Here is a 20,736-nt window from a genome sequence, read left to right on the forward strand (position 1 = left end):
ATAGTCACTGCCTTGTCTAGTGTTAGGTCTTGCTCTCTCAGCAGTCTCTCTCTGAGTCCATTATCAGGTATTCCACAGACAATACGATCTCCAATCAGTGAATCCTTTAAATCACCAAACTCACCGGTTTTACTGAGTGATTGCAGCTCTGTAACATACTGATCAAATCCATCTCCAGACTTCTGATCACATGTGAAAAACTTATATCTTTCATATGTCACATTTTTCCTTGGCACAAAGTAATCTTCAAACTTTTGCATTATAGAAGAAAGCACCATATTCTGCCCCTCAGCAAACTGAAAACTATTATAAATGTCCAGCACATCCTCTCCTATCACATGGAGGAAAATGGATGCCTTCATTTTGTCAGCCTCTGAATCAGCTCCACATGCAGCAAGATATATATTAAACCTTTGCTTAAATCTTTTCCAGTTTTCAGACAAGTTACCAGACATCAGCATGCCGGTTGGAGGAGCTAGTTTATCCATGGTTACTCACTGTTTGAAGAGAGGAGCACACGGCAGGTTTGCAGACACTGAGTATCACAGCGTTACAGACTGCTGCAGGATTCTGTCACACTCTGAGAGCACTAGCAGTCCAAGTTAAACTTCTTCTGACACCATGTTTTGTTCATATGTTTGTAAATCCAGTCATCAGGACACAGAGACATGTGAGTTCACTGCTGTGCTGCTTTATTCCATCACCAACTACAGGCACCCTGCACACTGGACCACCCACTTCCCAGCATCCACCTGGTCCCAGGGACCATCACTGAAGATTCAGGCTTACACAGATTAGTAAGGGAGTGTCTACAAATATTAAGCATTCTAATACACTAACATCACATGGGGAGCAATAGGATTTATGTGGGGAGAAAAGTAATTGATTTATGTGGGGAGCAATGTGATTGTTTTTCCTGTGTAGGCCAATGTGTGTGTGTATTTTTTTTTACTTTGAGGGCCAATGTGTGTGGTTTTTTTTCTGTGGGGAACTTATGGTGTGTCTTGGCAATTTTCAAATATTGGCCCTCATTCTGAGTTGTTCGCTCACTAGCTGCTTTTAGCAGCATTGCAAACGCTAGGCCACCGCCCTCTGGGAGTGTATCTTAGCTTAGCAGAATAGCGAACGAAAGATTAGCAGAACTGCTACTAAACATTTTCTTGCAGTTTCTGAGTAGCTCCAGACCTACTCCTAGACTGCGATCAGCTCGGTCCGTTTAGTTCCTGGCTTGACGTCACAAACACGCCCTGCGTTCGGCAAGCCACTCCCCCATTTCTCCAGACACTCCAGTGTTTTTCCCTGACACGCCTGCGTTTTTTAGCACACTCCCGGAAAACGTTCAGTTATCACCCAGAAACGCCCCTTTCCTGTCAATCATTCACCGATCAGCAGTGCGACTGAAAAGTGCCGCACGAACTCCAGCAAATCTACTAAGTTTTGTGTACCATGCGCATTTAGCAACAAATAGCAACAAATCGCAGCATAGCGAAAATCGGCAACGAGCGAACAACTCGGAATGACCACCATTGTTCGGTGTGCCGCGAGTAAAAAAAGGTTGAAAATCACTGCCCTATACTATCAGCCTCAATGTCTCCCTAAATGCGTAAAAATAGAAAAGTTGCAGAATTCTGGTACAAAAACTAGAAATACAATTTCAACCCGTATGGTTTATTGCCAACTGTGTGGAAAGCTTGGCAATTGGTCATCATCATGCTGTCAGGTTTACCAGCCTATTATTATGTGGAGGCGTGGAGCTATAGCTCCATTTGCACCATTGCTATTCTGGCCCTGGATACGCGTGCCAAGCTGGCCCTCTGAGGTGGAAATATGTAGATGAAATTTATGTTAGTTTATTATTATTATTATTATTATTATTTTAACTACATTAGTACATAGACTTCAGAATTACATTTTCTTTGTCTTTAGGAAATACAGAGTAGGGACAAGAACAAGATAAGAGAAATAAGTATGGGATGGGATACTTATTCATTTTGGATCGCTTTTGAGACAGAAATTGCGTTTTTCTGCTTCTGCTAAAAAGAGCATGTGAAGAGCCATCCAATAAGGAAAAAGATGCACACCGATGCATTCGCAAATTTGCATATGCATTTGCTTAGTTGTGATGCATACACAGAAATTAAGTGCAATTGACAATTACGGTTGACCCATCTATACGCAGGACATATGTGGTTGCCGTTGCAGCGGCACCTTGGTTTTAATCAAAAGCAATTGCAACTAATGTCAGATACACGCCCCGAGAATGGTCATGACACGCCTGGGTTTTCCCAACCACTCCGCACAAACGCCATGTAACATCCCACAAACAATCACTTCCTGGCAATCACTTTGAGATCAACACTTTGCTGGTTAAACTCCGTTAAACGCCTTACCTTTCCCAGTGACATAAAACCTGCATATGGTAGGTTTTATTATGTCACTGGGAAAGGTAAGGAGTTTAACGCTCATAGCTATGGAATTATTCTGCCTCTCGCGTAAAACGCGCTTACCCATAGAGTTAAGTGCTGGAAGCATATATGATGTGAAGGCTACTACTAAACCATGAAAACAAAATTCTGTCAGTCGCATGGCCTAGAACGAGAAGGATTAATAGTACAGGAGTAATATACACGTCTTAGAGACAACCAATCCAACCTAAAAGGGTGGATTAGAGTTTGGGTAGGGTAGGGGGAGGGTTTGACTACTTACTGGCCCTTGTCGGGATTTTGACTGCGGGATTCCACTGTCGGTCTCCTGACTGCCGGCATCCTGGCAGCTGGCATTTCATATCCAACCCGATAGATAACTATAATCTTATTTTAATCAGTAATACCCCTTTCACGCTGAGCAAAAACTTTGGATATTGCCGGGGCATGCCAGGGTGACTCGCATTCTGGCTCAGTGTGAAAGGGTCTACATGGGTCAAAATTGCAGGGTCGCTACCAGGGTTATTCCCATGTCCGACCCAGGTAGCTTCCAGTGTGAAAGGCATGACCCGTGTAATGATGGTCATGCCTAAAAGGAGCTGTTTGTCAATCTCAGTAGCACTTGGAGGTTACAGATGGAAGACCCGGGTCACTGGAAGACTCAGGTACGATGTGTACAGTGACAACCCAGGAATAACCAGGATCCATTCGCTAGCGTGAAAGTGTTAAGTAACCGAAAACCCAGCTCCAAGCCCGTGTTCAGTGTCCCAGGTTGGAGCCAGGTTTTTGGTGTGAAAGTGCTATAACTAGGGACCTCATTCCGAGTTGATCGCTCGCTATCTGCTTTTAGCAGCAGTGCAAACGCTAGGCCATCGCCCTCTGGGAGTGTATCTTAGCTTAGCAGAAGTGCGAACGAAAGGTTAGCAGAACTGCTCGTAAAAATTTTCATGCAGTTTCTGAGCAGCTCCAAACCTACTCCTACCTTGCGATCACTGCAGGCAGTTTGGTTCCTGCTTTGACGTCACAAACACGCCCTGCGTTCGGCCAGCCACTCCCCCGATTCCCCAAACACGCCTGCGTTTTCACCTGTCACACCTGCGTTTTTTAGCACACTCCCGGAAAACGGACAATTACCACCCAGAAACACCCACTTCCTGTCAATCACTCACCGATCAACAGAGCAACAGAAAAGCGTCGCTCAACCTTGTGTAAAACTGCATAGTTTTGTGTGAAAGTACTTCGCGCGTGTGTACTGCAGCACGTACTCATGCGCAGAAATGCCAATTTTTAGACTGATTGCTGTGCTGCGAACAACGGCAGCTAGCGATCAACTCGGAATGAGGGCTTATATGTACTGTAGGAAGAAGATAAATGGGTCTCTCTCTATGTAGCAGTCAACAGACAGCTACAATATTGGCCTCTGCAGGTGTGTACTACTTCCACAGAAGTATTCTAGTTGCTAAAAAAATATATACTTTTAGCCATATTACCAGAGTTTCCTGAGAGTTAGGTGAAAAAAAACAGATGATCGAATTTTAGATATTGTATATTTAATTATTTGCTATACCAAAACTCCCCGTCCTCTTTTATCTGATGCTGAAGACGCGATTTCTCCGATTTCTCAATAACAGTCCACTCCTTGGAGCTGTAGAAAAGTGAACACAAAACAGAACTATAATATACAGCAGGAGTATGTAATATGACAGAATATTTCATTTAGTTCTACGACCTAAATACTCATATTAGAATTAGAATGCAGTGTATCAAGTCTTACTTGTCGCTCCAGGATCCATTCCATTCAATTTGTCCCCATGGATTTCTCAGACGAACTAGTTTTACCTTCTCTCGCTTAAATGGTGTCTGGATCATAGAGAGGAGCAATCAACATACGCAAAATAGTTTTCATAAGACATAAACATTTATAAAAAATGGAGGGAATATTTATCAAGCCCTGGTAAGTATAGTCTTAGCTCAGCACACAGTATTATGGCAATAATAAATTATTAATCAAGAGCACTTTCATGGTTTGCTTTTCAGGAGAATATCCCAGCCCACACGCAATTGTTTTCTGGGGGAAAAAATATAGTTATAAGTGATATTAAAGACACCGTTGTCTTCTAAATATTTGGAAAATGGGCAAATTATATCTGGTTAGTCAACTTTGATACAGTGTATACTGTATGAAACCCAGTGGTGGATTTTACTTTTACCTATGGGCTGCAGGACTGCTACTCCCCCCCAGGTAAAATCTGCCACCCCTCTCAGTGTCATGTCAGTGAGCAGGCTGCAGTCTGCGACTGCACTGGCTTAACTGTGACTGGCAGTGACTTCCTATTGGAAGACACACAAGGCAGTACTATTGGGAGGTGTTTCCTCCCTCTGGGATTACCAGACCGGACAGAGATAAGCTGAAAGCTGGCATCCTATAGGAAGCCACTCCCCACCATTGCTTCTATGGGCTGCAGCCAATGCAGTCCACAGAAGCCGGGGGTTTGTGCATGCACAGTTGCAAAACGGACTCTGTAAATGTGATGGTCCCAGCACCTCCCGGATTTATTGCACAGATGCCAGGATTCAGGGCTGGCAGCTGGATGTCTCCTTTCTTCTTCGGGCATAGAAGTAGCAGCAGCACTCCTACTATACGTAAGTAGGAGCCACAGCTGGTGAAACCTAAAATAAAGATAGTCCATATATTCGCAAAGTAAACTGTACCACTTTTTTTTAACTAGGCGAATAACGTCAAAGCACTTCTTAGCATTGAAAATGGTGCTTTAACGTAACTTCAACCTACTGCAGTATGCAAGCCCAGGTAGCAAAATTATGCTAGAGACATAAAGATCTTTTAGTTCTCATGATAAATCTACTCAATAATACATTGAATATAGTTAAAGTAATAAAGTAGATCAAGTACAGTAAAAAAATAAAAATAATTTCCAGCAAATCCATAAATTGCATAGTCGTAGGATCATTTCATACCTCTTCTACTCCTGTTACAGAATACGCATGGCCTTTAACCAGTCCACTGGCCATGCGGGTCTCAAACTGGGCAGGAACAATAGACTGTAAGGTCAAGAAAGTAACAAAAGGTGATCAGAATAATGACACATCATTCCTGTACATTAACAGTTTACTGTAAGAAAGGTGTAGTCTTACTTGGTAACATTAATAATAGTATTGCACATTGGGATTAATCATTTGTAGCCTTGGAGGGATGCCTCTGAGATTTATAATTAAAATAATAGTCAGGAATTAAGCCAAGGAGAAGCTAAATATCAGTTCATAAAAGCCACATATCACCAAAACACATAACATAGACTCCATGTTGGTACACAATCTACCCATGCAGTATACAGTCATGCTAAACATATAGCTCCAATCTATCTACAGTATTTAAAACAGACTTTGACTATCTTGAATCTGGAAGATAGGAGCAATTTCTCTCTTCATATTAAGTATAAACATTAGACACAAAGATACAGTGATAGATCCCGAGTGATTGATCTCTTGCACACAGCATAGGGTAGGTGTAATGCCTGATATTATTCATGGCAGCTGTGTCGTAAAAGAGTGGGGCTGGTTATGTGCACACATGAAGATGTGTATATAGTCACATTAGCATTCCAATAGCAAAATATTCACATTCCAAATGCCATCTTATACAGTCAGCATGCTATCACATATCTCCTATCTAACAGAAATCCTCTGGATAAACCGATAGATTCAAACACAGGAGCAAATTTCAAGCAGCGTCCTCTCCTTTGTTGTACTGTGTAAGTATCCTACGAGCTATATACTCACTAACGGTCATTAACAAGCATGAAAAACAAATGGGAAGAAAAAAACTACTACAATATGCCTATTTATACACAACTGCACCTGTACTCATGGGCAAGTGTATGGTCTGTTATGCAAAAATGTAGGGACCGGTCTACAGTGGCGCAAGGTAGATTTACTTTACTAAAACCTCTAATGGTGCATGTGTTGCTCATAGCAACCACTACTATTTTAGCTATCATTTATGTAGTACAGGCTAGAAAATGATAGCTACAACGTGGTTTTTGTATTTAGACATTTTAATAAACTTATCCCTCTACTTCAATGTACTATGCGTTTTGGATGTGGTACATTCCGCCATGTATTGAGAACATACAGTATCAGTGTTAGTATATATCAAGAATTGCAATTAGAATTGCAAAAAGATAACTCTCCCATTAACAGAAATAAAGTGGCTCGTGCATCACAGGGGACACTGGGGAACAGGGGTGGCTTTTACCTATGGACTGCAGGACTGTAGCCCCACCAGTAAAATCCGCCACTTAGCTCACTGACAGTGTAGCCAGATGCAGTCTACGAGACTGCACTGGCTTCACTGTGACTGGCAGTGACTTCCTATTGGAAGTCTTACCTACCAGTCACAGACACTACTGGCAGTTCCATTGGGAGGTGTTTCCTCCCTCCGGGACTGCCAGACTGGGCTGCAGTAGGCAGAGAGCTAGCTTTCTGTAGGAAGCTAGCTCTCTGCCTCATCAGCCCTAGTTGGCTTCTATGGGCTGCAGCCGATGCAGACCATAGCAGCTGTGGTTTCGCGCATGTGCAGTACCGTTGCCCTTACTGTGAATGCACCGGGATCTGGCGTCTGTGAACTGTACATAGCACAGGTGCCGGGACCCAGGCGGCTGTTACGGTGGGGACAAGGAGGGAGAGACCCGCAGCAAACCTCCTCCTCTAAAAAGGTAGGAGCCGCCACTGCTGGGGGTATCCCTTTAGGAAGAATGAGATAAGAAGACAACAGGCTTCTATTAGGCACCGGCAGTTTTCTGAGTTTTGGCTGCATTTTTATTTTAGTACATCATGTCCTTTATCTGATAAGCTGTAACCATCAAATATCGTGGCCATACCCTGTGTTATATCTTATAGTGTATGACTACAATATCTGTGTTCCTCCCCTACGGAGGAAAAAGGACTCCGTTCCTCCCCTCTGAAGGAACAGAGGAAATCATGGGCAGTTGGCCGATACAATACATACACTACCAGATGGCACTGACCAATTTCTAATGCTGGGTTCACACTGGCAGATATATTGGCCAATCAATTGATCAGCCAATATATCTTTTGCTGATCTGCAGGTGTGTACAAGCAATATGTCTGTGAACGACGTCTTTCACAGATATACTGTATTTGCTGTACAGCACAGCAGATGGGCAATATATGTGGCCAGGCATATTATTGCATCTTATCTATGTGTATAAACAACCACCATCTGCATATACATTATAGTTGCAGATCGACTGAACAGCAGATATATCTTTAATGCTGGATACACACTTGTAGATATACAGTATCTGCAGATGAATTAATCTGCAGATATATCTACAGACGGACCGGGGCAGTGTGTTGTTCATACACACTGCCCGATCCGTCGAGACTGATGTCACGAACTGGGAGTGCATTTACATGCACCCGCCCAGTTGTGCTGTCAATCACCGCCGGCGTCTGCAGCAAGTGTACGGGTGGTTGGCTGACCACCCGTACACACAGTACAATGTGCCAATATATCGTTAGATATATTAGCCGTCGGCTGTGCTACAGGGCCGATGCAATATGTCTGTGAACGACAGCATTCACAGACATATCTCTCATACACACTGGCCGATGGACTTGCAATATATCAGCTGCTCAATAGAACGGCCGATATATCGGCTAGTGTGTATGCACCTTAAGATATATTGGTGCATCTTTCTGTGTGTATGAACGACCACCATCGAGTTATATCTGCAGATCGTTTGAACCTCAGATATATCTGCCAATGTGTACCCAGCTTAACAGACTTGCTGGATGATTTGGCATGTCTGCCATACCAATAATTTGTGTTCAGTCACACAAATACACTGTACAGTTACCTGGCCAATTTGCCAATATCTGGTGGATTCACCAGATAATTGATTGTATAATATACAGTATGCCCAGCATTAGGCAGAGTGGAAAATATGTTGCCAATACTGTCACCTAAAATCTAACAAAGGTGGCATAAAGCATTAGTTGTTGGTAAAAAGAACTTCATATAAATTAATGTAATATTTTGAATACAAATAAATGATTTGACATTAAGCGCATACAAAATGTCTGGCTCACCTGGTTCCTTTCATGGGTGATTTAGGTAAAAGGTGGAATTTATTAACCAAATTGGCTGCACCAACCCTGCATTAAGTTAATTGTGCCTGTTTTGTTCACTATGTTCATTGTTTTTCAGTTTCTTTTCTTCTTGCTGTAATACTAAACCTTTGTATATTTTTGATGCTTGTAAAGTAGAGATAAGAGAACCGTACCCACCCGAACATTGAGATTCGAGCCGGGATCCGAGTCCGGCTCAGGTTTTCCCAACAGCTTCGGATCCAAAAGCGAGACAAAACATCATCATCCTGCTATCAGATTCTCGTGGGTTTTGGATACTATATAAGTCCCCAAGCATCGGCACCATCTTCACTCCAGCATTGGAGATTGAACAGTGTACATGTGCTGCCTGTCAGTGCTATGCTGTATTGTGTGCTATTGCTTAAGGGGCTGTATGAACTTAAGGAAGGGGCTGCTGTGTTACTCTGGTATATACAAGGGGATGCTGCATAAAATGGGAGCTTTGGGTGTCCATAAAATGGGGCTGTACAGTGTACATGTGCTGACTGTCAGTGCTATGCTGTGTGCTATTGTTTAAGGGGCTGTCTCAACTTCAGGAAGGGGCTGTGTGGTACTCTAGTGTACACAAGGGGTTGCTGCAGGGGTGCTCTGTCCATAAATGGGTGCTTTGGGTGTTCATAAACTTGGGCTGTACAGTGTACATGTGCTACCTGTCAATCCTGTGCTATTCTTTAAGGGGCTGTCGGAATTAAGGGGCTGCTGTGGTACTCTGGTGTACACTAGGGGCTACTTCAGGAATGCTCTTTCCATTAACTGGGGCTGTCTGACTGAAAGGAGCTGCTCTATCTGTCCATCAAGGGCTGTGTCCTCCAGGGGTGCAGTGTGTGATATAAAAATAATAATGCATATTTCTGACTCATTTGTGCAACACTGTTGGTGAAGCTAAACTGTAGTGTGTAATAATATAAATGTCTGAGTCCTTTGTGCAACACTGTAACCACAGGTGTGTGATATAAAAAATAATATATATTTCTGACTCATTTGTGCGACACTGTCTGTGAAGCTAAACCATGGTGTGTAATATATATTTCTGACTCATTTGTGTGACTCTGTAACCGCAGTGTGTGAAATATAAAAAAAACATAATTCTGACTCATTTGTGTGACATTGTCAGTGAAGCTAAACTGCAGTGTGTAATAATATATATTTCTGACTCATTTGTGCAACACAGTAACCGCTGGTGTGTGATATAAAAAATACTTATTTCTGACTCATTTGTGCAACACTGTCAGTGAAGCTAAACCACAGCGTGTACTGATATATATTTCTGACTCATTTGTTCAACACTGTAACTGCAGTGTGTGATATAAAAAATAATATAAATATTTCTGACTCATTTGTGCAACACTATAACTACAGTGTGTGTAATAAAATAATACATAATTCTGACTCATTTGTGTGACACTCTCAGTGAAGCTAAACCACAGTGTGTAATAATATATATTTCTGACTCATTTGTGCAACACTGTTGGTGAAGCTAAAAGCAGCAACACAAAAGGTGACCAACGTTTCGGGGCGCTAACGCCCCTTTGTCAAGGTGATACAAAGGGGCGTTAGCGCCCCGAAACGTTGGTCACCTTTTGTATTGCTGCTTTTCATGGATTAAAAAAATCTACTTTTGCACTTTAACTTTTGGGATCAGTCTCTGAGTGCCGCTGCATGTTTCCACTTTTTGCCTATATTTACCATTCCAGAGGGCACCGGAGCAATATATTTGGGGTGAGTGCCAGCTTTTTTTGAAATATATATATATATATATATATATATATACACTGCTCAAAAAAATAAAGTGAACACTTAAACAACACAATGTAACCCCAAGTCAATCACACTTCTGTGAAGTCAAACTGTCCACTTAGGAAGCAACACTGATTGACAATCAGTTTCACATGCTGTTGTGCAAATGGAATAGACAACAGGTGGAATTTATAGGCAATTAGCAAGACACCCCAATAAAGGAGTTGTTCTGCAGGTGGTGACCACAGACCACTTCTCAGCTCCTATGCTTTCTGGCTGATGTTTAGGTCACTTTTGAAAGCTGGCGGTGCTTTCACTCTAGTGACGGAGGAGTCTACAACCCACACAAGTGGCTCAGGTAGTGCAGCTCATCCAGGATGGCACATCAATGCGAGCTGTGGCAAGAAGTTTTGCTGTGTCTGTCAGCGTAGTGTGTAGAGCATGGAGGCGCTACCAGGAGGCAGGCCAGTACATCAGGAGACGTGGAGGAGGCCGTAGGAGGGCAACAACCCAGCAGCAGGATCGCTACCTCCGCCTTTGTGCAAGGAGGAACAGGAGGAGCACTGCCAGAGCCCTGCAAAATGACCTCCAGCAAGCCACAAATGTGCATGTGTCTACTCAAATGATCAGAAACAGACTCCATGAGGGTGGTATGAGGGCCCGACGTCCACAGGTGGGGGTTGTGCTTAGAGCCCAACACCGTGCAGGATGTTTGGCATTTGCCAGAGAACACCAAGATTGGCAAATTCGCCACTGGCGCCCTGTGCTCTTCACAGATGAAAGCAGGTTCTCACTGAGCACATGTGACAGATGTGACAGAGTCTGGAGATGCCAAGGAGAACATTCTGCTGCCTGCAACATCCTCCAGCATGACCGGTTTGGCAGTGGGACAGTAATGGTGTGGGGTGGCATTTCTTTGGGGGGCCACACAGCCCTCCATGTGCTCGCCAGAGGTAGCCTGGCTGCTATTAGGTACTGAGATGAGATCCTTGTGAGACCATATGCTGGTGCGGTTGGCCCTGGGTTCCTCCTAATGCAAGACAATGCTAGTCCTCATGTGGCTGGAGTGTGTCAGCAGTTCCTGCAAGACAAAGGCATTGATGCTATGGACTCCTCCCAGACCTGAATCCAATTGAGCACATCTGGGACATCATGTCTCGCTCCATCCACCAATGCCACGTTGCACCACAGACTGTCCAGGAGTTGGCGGATGCTTTAGTCCAGGTCTGGGAGGAGATCCCTCAGGAGACCATCCGCCACCTCATCAGGAGCATGCCCATGCATTGTAGGGAGGTCATACAGTCACGTGGAGGCCACACACACTACTGAGCCTCATTTTGACTTGTTTTAAGGACATTACATCAAAGATGGATCAGCCTGTAGTGTGTTTTTCCACTTTAATTTTGAGTGTGACTCCAAATCCAGACCTCCATGGGTTAATAAATTTTGTTTCCATTGATAATTTTTGTGTGATTTTGCTGTCAGCACATTCAACTATGTAAAGAACAAAGTATTTAATAAGAATATTTCATTCATTCAGATCTAGGATGTGTTATTTTAGTGCTCCCTTTATTTTTTTGAGCAGTATACAGGTTGAGCATCCCATATCCAAATATTCCGAAATACGGAATATTCCGAAATACGGACTTTTTTTGAATGAGACTGAGATAGTGAAACCTTTGTTTTTTGATGGCTCAATGTACACAAACTTTGTTTAATACACAAAGTTATTAAAAATATTGTATTAAATGACCTTCAGGCTGTGTGTATAAGGTGTATATGAAACATAAATGAATTGTGTGAATGTAGGCACACTTTGTTTAATACACAAAGTTATAAAAAATATTCTCTAAAATGACCTTCAGGCTGTGTGTATAAGGTGTATATGTAACATAAATGTATTCTGTGCTTAGATTTAGGTCCCATCACCATGATATCTCATTATGGTATGCAATTATTCCAAAATACGGAAAAATCCCATATCCAAAATACCTCTGGTCCCAAGCATTTTGGATAAGGGATACTCAACCTGTATATAGTTCTGAGTCATTTGTGCAACACTGTAACTGCAATGTGTGATATAAAAAATATATAAATATTTCTGACTCATTTGTGAATCACTGTAACCACAATGTGTGATATAAAAAAAGAAAACATATTTCTGACTCATTTTTGTGACACTGTCGGAGAAGCTAATCCACGGTGTGTAATAATATATGTTTCTGACTCATTTGTGCGACACTGTACACGCTGGTGTGTGATAATAAAAACAACAACATATTTCTGACTCATTTATGCAACACTGTTGGTGAATCCAAACTGTAGTGTGTAATAATATATATTTCTGACTTATTTCTGCAACACTGTTGCTGTACCCCACTTCATGTTGATAGAAACAGAGGACAAACAATGAAAGATCAGGAACTACTTTCTACTACTAGTGCTGAAGCCGCTGCCACTAGTCATGACAATGCAAGTCTGTCAACGTCATATGCTAAGATCGATGCCCAATGGCATAGAGGGCATGTAAAATCAAAGAAGCAATATTTTATGGTGATAATTGAAAAAAAAGAAGTAAAGTTAGCTGACGAGAAGCGTAAAATAGGCAATATGCCATTCACTACACGAAGTGGCAAGGAAAGTTTATGACTGGTAGTTCTGCAACTTATAGTGATCATGTAATCCCTCCTCCCTGTAGAAGAGATAAAAAATGAAACTTGTTAAAGCACAGGAACCAACCGTGCGTTCAGAAATATCACCAATCTCCAAGGAGAGTCCAAGTGTGTCAGCAGTTGGGATGTATAAGCCTGACCTTTCCAATACTGTACGGGAAGAGGAGGCTCCTTCCACCATTTGCACGCCCTTTGCAAGTGTTGGGAGGAGCAGCGCCTGTCAACGTGATGACATTGAGATTGAGGATGTCACTGTAGAAGTAGACCAGGATGACGAGGATATTGGTGTCGCTGGCACTAATGAGAATGTTGATGATGAGGATTTTGATGATGGGGATGTGGTTTGTTTAAAGAAGGCTCCAGTGGAGATAGTTGTTCCCCCTGTTATGAAAAAGCCCATTGTCATGCCTGGGCAAAAGACAAAAAAATCCACCTGTGTGGAAGTATTTCTCCCCACACCCGGGCAATACTGTGTAGCCATCTGTAGCCTTTGTAAAGCCGTTGTAAGTAGAGGTAGGGACCGTAACCACCTAGGAACCTCCTCCCTGCTAAGTCACTTGCAGCGCATACATCACATGATTCAGAAACTTCAGATAAGAACGTAACCGAAGTATTCATGTATCTAATTCCTCCAGAGGATCCTTGAGTGCTATGCCTACTGCTGCTACCGATGCTGCTGAGAGTCGATCTTCTTTCAGAAGGGGTCCAGGCAGACCTCTTGTAGTTTAGCAAAACAATTGACTGTTCATCAATCCTTTGCAAGGAAGATGAAGTATGACAGCAGTCACCCCGTTGCAAAGCGGATTACTGAGGCTCTAGCAACTATGCTCATGTTAGATGTGCATCCAGTAACCGCCATTAGTGCAGTGGGATTAAGACAGTTGATTGACGTACTGTATCCTCGTTACCAAATCCAGTCTAGATTCCCCTTCACTAGACAAGCAATTCCCAACCTGTACAAGGACATTTAAAAAGTGTTATTAGTGTCCTCAGAAATGCCGTTGTACCCACTGTCCCCTTAACCACGGATATGTGGACAAGTGGAATAGGCCAAACTAAAGACTATATGACTGTGACAGCCCACTGGGTAGATGTAGTTCCTTCCACAGCACCAACAGCAGCATCTCACAAATGCAAACTCACTGGTTTCAGTAAGAGGCACACTGCTGAGAATCTCTTAGAAAAACTCAGGAAAATCATTGCACAATGGCTTACCCCGCTTGGACTCTTCCCAGGATTTCTGATATCTGACAATGCCACCAATATTGTGAGAGCATTACATCTGGGCCAATTCCATCATGTCCCATGTTTTGCTCACACAATTAATTTGGTGGTGCAGAATTCTTTTTTAATGACAGGGACGTGCAGGAGATGCTGTCGGTGAGCCAAAAAATTTGTGAAAATTTTTGACATTCAGCAACTGCATTTTGAAGACTGGAGTGCCAGCAAACATTCTTGAATTTGCCCTGCCATCATCTGAAGCAGGAGGCAGTAACAAGGTGGAAATTTTACCCTTTATATGCTTCAGTGGATGGAGGAGCAGCAAAAGGCCATTCAAGCCTACACATCCACCTATGACATAGGAAAAGGAGCGGGAATGCACATGTGAAGTTTGTTCGGACACTGCCAGCTTGAGTAAGGTCATTCCCCTTATCAGAATTTTGCAAAAGTGGCTGGAGTAAGTGAACGAGGAGCTAAAATGGAGCGATTCCGGTAAGAATATTTGACTTGTAGATCATTTGCTTTGCCAGGATTCAAGGGTCGTCAATCTCTTGAAATCAGATCACTATATTTTGGCGACTGTACTTGATCTTAGGTTTAAGTCATATGTTGTGTCTTTTCAATGGGCACAAATATGCAGTGATGCAGAGCTGTTGGTGAGAAAACTGTCTGCTCAAGCGGAACATGACACGGCAACATCTCCTCCTTCCTTTTCTCCAGCAACTGCGGTTGCGAGGAAATTTTTTTTTTTCCAAAGATGATGCAGATCAGTCAGGAACAACTTTTGACATCTGGTCCAGACTGAAGGAGCTGCCTACAATTACTGACACTGCATATGATGTTGTTGCCATTGAAAGAATGGTTGGTGACTATTTCAGTGATCCAAATAGGCGTCAGACAGTCTGTTTCAATACTGTCAGGAAAAGGAGGCAATTTGAAGGCCCTTGCACAAACTGGCTTTATTTTACTTAAGTTGCCCACACTCCAGTTTGTAGCGTAGCCGGGAATCTTGTCAGCGATCAGCGTAGGAGGTTACTTCCCCAAAATGTGGAAAAAATTATGTTCATCAAAATAAATTACAAATTCCTTGAGGAAGACCTTTACCAGCAATTGCCTATAAAAGTTCAGAGGGACCTGTGATGGTGGATTCCAACAGGGATGAATTAATAGTCTGTGAATGTGTTCAAAATAGACTGTAAATTAGTGGAAATTAATGTTATTGAGGTTAATAATACTGCAGGAACAAAAACACCCAGCAAATTCTGTGATTTTAGCTGCAACCCATAGAAGCCGGATTGGGCTACGCCAAAGGCATGGAGTGTCTTCCTATAGGAAAGCCAGCTTTCTTCTTATCTCAGCCCAGTCTGGCATCCCCAGAGGGCAGAAAGACCTCCCAGTGGTACTGCCTTGTGTGTCTGTGACCAGGGCCGTAACTAGGAGGGGCTAAGGGGGCATGCGCCCCGGGTGCCGGATTTGAGGGGTCACTGAGGAGTTACAGAGGAGCAGGTTTTTCTTTTCTTTTTTTTACCGGCAGTGCTGTGCTGCTCCAGTGAGACAGCAGATGGCTCCCGGGGCAGTGTCTCTGACCCACCTGTCTGCCCGGAGCTGGCTCCGACACTGTGCAGGTGAGCTCCAGTACCTGGGATCTCTCCTATGCCAGCTACTGTCTTAAACTCTCTTCTTTGCCATGCAGTGCTGTGATTAGCGCGTGGTGCACTGTATAAGCTATGGAAATGAGCTGTTGGTGCTGTGTTATTCAGTAGGCTATGATCCTGGCTGCCTGCCCAGCTCCAAATGATAACAAGCTGCCGGCTACACCATATTGAGATTGACACACTGCCCCAGGCTTATGCTTGTTAACAGGTGCAGTCCCCGATGTTACAGAAATCAAAGGTTCACTTTGCTAGCTATCCACTTGACAGTGCAAAATTAGAGCCTGGATAACCTCCAAATCTCACAAGTATCACTACAGCAGCTTTGTGGTGAGTTTAAAGACAGACTTTATTATCGATACTGTGCTCCCAGTTAGCAGTATCAACCTCCGCTTTGCCTCCCAGATGGGGGGATTTGGTGTAGCTTATAGGGGGATGTAGTGTAGTGATGTATGTAGTGTAGTAATGTATTGCAGTATATAGGGGCATGTAGTGCACTGATGTGGTGAAGCATATATATCATGTAGTGTAGTGATGTAGTTCACTGTGTAGGGGATGTAGTATAGTAGTGCAGTGGATAGGGGAATGTAGTGCAGTGATGAAGTGTGTGTTATGATATAGTGCAATGTATGGGGACACACAAAGGAACACACTGCACTGTTGGGGGGGGGGGGGGGGGGGAGAGCATGTGACGCATAAGACATTTGAGGCATAAAGGGGAATATTGTCCAATATTATCCCATTTTTTTCAAAATGTTTGATAATCTATTTATTTTAGTCTGACAGGCGGGCGACAAATTACTGTCTAGCCCCGGGTGACGAAAATCCTAGTTTCGGCCCTGCTGTGACTGACAGGTAGCACTGAGCTGAGCGGCGGATTCCTGCAGCCCATAGGTAAAATCTGCCACTGGTTGTTGGTAATAATAGTAATGTATTAGCCTATCAGCTCTTAACTGCCATGATACAGTTAACATTATAGTTAGGAGCTGATTGGTTTTATCTCTCTCCAAGGCTTAGTAAATAGACTCCTAAATCAGGAATCAGAAAGATTTATTGTTAACAAAAGTTTAGAATTAATAATCTTCTGCTTCTCAAAATACTATTAAATCTGAACTTAAAACAATTTTGAATTTCACTAGACAGGGGTGCCATTGAACTCCCTTGCCCAAATTATCCGTTTATCCTTAGCGGTTCCCAGGCTTTCAGTCTGTAATATCTACCACAAATTGTGTCTCTTTATTGTAATAATATTTGTCACCAACCCGGAGACCTTGTTGATTTCCCTCTATGCTATTTTGGATAGTTATAGTACTGCTTCATACTAACAATTAAACGCCAACAAATATTATGCTCTTCCTATCAATATACCCCTTTGTTTCTTCAGTCTTTGAAAAAACATTTTCCTTTCACTTGGAAGAAATCCTCTTTGTTATATTTGGGAATCTCCATTTTTTTCTAACATTCAGGATGTTCATAATGTTAATTATGTCCCCTTACTTACTCAGCTGATGTCCTTAGCCACTGTATGGATGAATCACGAGGTCTCTTGGTAGAGTCTACTAGCGGCATTTAAGATGATGATGTTGCCAAAGTTGATGTACTTATTTCATGCTATCCCTTATGCAGGTCTTTGTAAATAGAGATGAGGAGATTGATGCTTTATTATGTGTGGAAATGTAAGACCCCCACACTGGCTTAAGCTTTTATGATTCACATCAAACCACAGGGGGGTTTCACCCTTCCCAATCTGAGGCTACCCTGTTCTCCCAATTATGTGACTGCTTTCTTCCCCCCTCACTCTAAGCCTTGGGTGGATCTGGAATGTGCCCTCCTTCAAGGTTTACCTATCTTTGACCTCCTTTAGTTACCCCAGCAGCTCCACCCACAACTCCAATTGTTCGCTACAGCTGTTCTTGATGTCCTAAGAGTTTGGGATTTTAAGCATTCAACCTATTTTAACCTTACCGTCCCTACTACAAATTAGAGATGAGCGCCTGAAATTTTTCGGGTTTTGTGTTTTGGTTTTGGGTTCGGTTCCGCGGCCGTGTTTTGGGTTCGAACGCGTTTTGGCAAAACCTCACCGAATTTTTTTTGTCGGATTCGGGTGTGTTTTGGATTCGGGTGTTTTTTTCAAAAAACACTAAAAAACAGCTTAAATCATAGAATTTGGGGGTCATTTTGATCCCAAAGTATTATTAACCTCAAAAACCATAATTTACACTCATTTTCAGTCTATTCTGAATACCTCACACCTCACAATATTATTTTTAGTCCTAAAATTTGCACCGAGGTCGCTGTGTGAGTAAGATAAGCGACCCTAGTGGCCGACACAAACACCGGGCCCATCTAGGAGTGGCACTGCAGTGTCACGCAGGATGTCCCTTCCAAAAAACCCTCCCCAAACAGCACATGACGCAAAGAAAAAAAGAGGCGCAATGAGGTAGCTGTGTGAGTAAGATTAGCGACCCTAGTGGCCGACACAAACACCGGGCCCATCTAGGAGTGGCACTGCAGTGTCACGCAGGATGGCCCTTCCAAAAAACCCTCCCCAAACAGCACATGACGCAAAGAAAAAAAGAGGCGCAATGAGGTAGCTGTGTGAGTAAGATTAGCGACCCTAGTGGCCGACACAAACACCGGGCCCATCTAGGAGTGGCACTGCAGTGTCACGCAGGATGGCCCTTCCAAAAAACCCTCCCCAAACAGCACATGACGCAAAGAAAAAAAGAGGCGCAATGAGGTAGCTGTGTGAGTAAGATTAGCGACCCTAGTGGCCGACACAAACACCGGGCCCATCTAGGAGTGGCACTGCAGTGTCACGCAGGATGGCCCTTCCAAAAAACCCTCCCCAAACAGCACATGACGCAAAGAAAAAAAGAGGCGCAATGAGGTAGCTGTGTGAGTAAGATTAGCGACCCTAGTGGCCGACACAAACACCGGGCCCATCTAGGAGTGGCACTGCAGTGTCACGCAGGATGTCCCTTCCAAAAAACCCTCCCCAATCAGCACATGATGCAAAGAAAAAGAAAAGAAAAAAGAGGTGCAAGATGGAATTGTCCTTGGGCCCTCCCACCCACCCTTATGTTGTATAAACAAAACAGGACATGCACACTTTAACCAACCCATCATTTCAGTGACAGGGTCTGCCACACGACTGTGACTGATATGACGGGTTGGTTTGGACCCCCCCCAAAAAAGAAGCAATTAATCTCTCCTTGCACAAACTGGCTCTACAGAGGCAAGATGTCCACCTCATCTTCACCCTCCGATATATCACCGTGTACATCCCCCTCCTCACAGATTATCAATTCGTCCCCACTGGAATCCACCATCTCAGCTCCCTGTGTACTTTGTGGAGGCAATTGCTGCTGGTCAATGTCTCCGCGGAGGAATTGATTATAATTCATTTTAATGAACATCATCTTCTCCACATTTTCTGGATGTAACCTCGTACGCCGATTGCTGACAAGGTGAGCGGCGGCACTAAACACTCTTTCGGAGTACACACTTGTGGGAGGGCAACTTAGGTAGAATAAAGCCAGTTTGTGCAAGGGCCTCCAAATTGCCTCTTTTTCCTGCCAGTATAAGTACGGACTGTGTGACGTGCCTACTTGGATGCGGTCACTCATATAATCCTCCACCATTCTATCAATGTTGAGAGAATCATATGCAGTGACAGTAGACGACATGTCCGTAATCGTTGTCAGGTCCTTCAGTCCGGACCAGATGTCAGCATCAGCAGTCGCTCCAGACTGCCCTGCATCACCGCCAGCGGGTGGGCTCGGAATTCTGAGCCTTTTCCTCGCACCCCCAGTTGCGGGAGAATGTGAAGGAGGAGATGTTGACAGGTCGCGTTCCGCTTGACTTGACAATTTTGTCACCAGCAGGTCTTTCAACCCCAGCAGACTTGTGTCTGCCGGAAAGAGAGATCCAAGGTAGGCTTTAAATCTAGGATCGAGCACGGTGGCCAAAATGTAGTGCTCTGATTTCAACAGATTGACCACCCGTGAATCCTTGTTAAGCGAATTAAGGGCTGCATCCACAAGTCCCACATGCCTAGCGGAATCGCTCCCTTTTAGCTCCTTCTTCAATGCCTCCAGCTTCTTCTGCAAAAGCCTGATGAGGGGAATGACCTGACTCAGGCTGGCAGTGTCTGAACTGACTTCACGTGTGGCAAGTTCAAAGGGCATCAGAACCTTGCACAACGTTGAAATCATTCTCCACTGCACTTGAGACAGGTGCATTCCACCTCCTATATCGTGCTCAATTGTATAGGCTTGAATGGCCTTTTGCTGCTCCTCCAACCTCTGAAGCATATAGAGGGTTGAATTCCACCTCGTTACCACTTCTTGCTTCAGATGATGGCAGGGCAGGTTCAGTAGTTTTTGGTGGTGCTCCAGTCTTCTGTACGTGGTGCCTGTACGCCGAAAGTGTCCCGCAATTTTTCTGGCCACCGACAGCATCTCTTGCACGCCCCTGTCGTTTTTTAAAAAATTCTGCACCACCAAATTCAAGGTATGTGCAAAACATGGGACGTGCTGGAATTTGCCCATATTTAATGCACACACAATATTGCTGGCGTTGTCCGATGCCACAAATCCACAGGAGAGTCCAATTGGGGTAAGCCATTCCGCGATGATCTTCCTCAGTTGCCGTAAGAGGTTTTCAGCTGTGTGCGTATTCTGGAAACCGGTGATACAAAGCGTAGCCTGCCTAGGAAAGAGTTGGCGTTTGCGAGATGCTGCTACTGGTGCCGCCGCTGCTGTTCTTGCGGCGGGAGTCCATACATCTACCCAGTGGGCTGTCACAGTCATATAGTCCTGACCCTGCCCTGCTCCA

The 20,736-nt window shown here is 43.7% G+C and overlaps 1 protein-coding gene across 5 annotated transcripts in view; it reads right to left on the reverse strand.

Moving 5' to 3' along the window:
• CAPN3 (calpain 3) overlaps positions 1 to 20,736 on the reverse strand; it is a 354,142-nt gene that overhangs the window by 144,661 nt on the left and 188,745 nt on the right. For all 5 annotated transcript variants that reach the window (XM_063947837.1, XM_063947835.1, XM_063947834.1 and 2 more), the window contains 3 exons: positions 5,400 to 5,483; positions 4,198 to 4,283; positions 3,991 to 4,068 (listed from right to left, as the gene is read on the reverse strand). In XM_063947837.1, the coding sequence (XP_063803907.1) occupies positions 3,991 to 4,068; positions 4,198 to 4,283; positions 5,400 to 5,483 (248 nt within the window). The remainder of the gene's footprint in view (positions 1 to 3,990; positions 4,069 to 4,197; positions 4,284 to 5,399; positions 5,484 to 20,736) is intronic.

Source organism: Pseudophryne corroboree, chromosome 12 (genome assembly GCF_028390025.1).
Source record: "Pseudophryne corroboree isolate aPseCor3 chromosome 12, aPseCor3.hap2, whole genome shotgun sequence".
NCBI lineage: Eukaryota > Metazoa > Chordata > Amphibia > Anura > Myobatrachidae > Pseudophryne > Pseudophryne corroboree.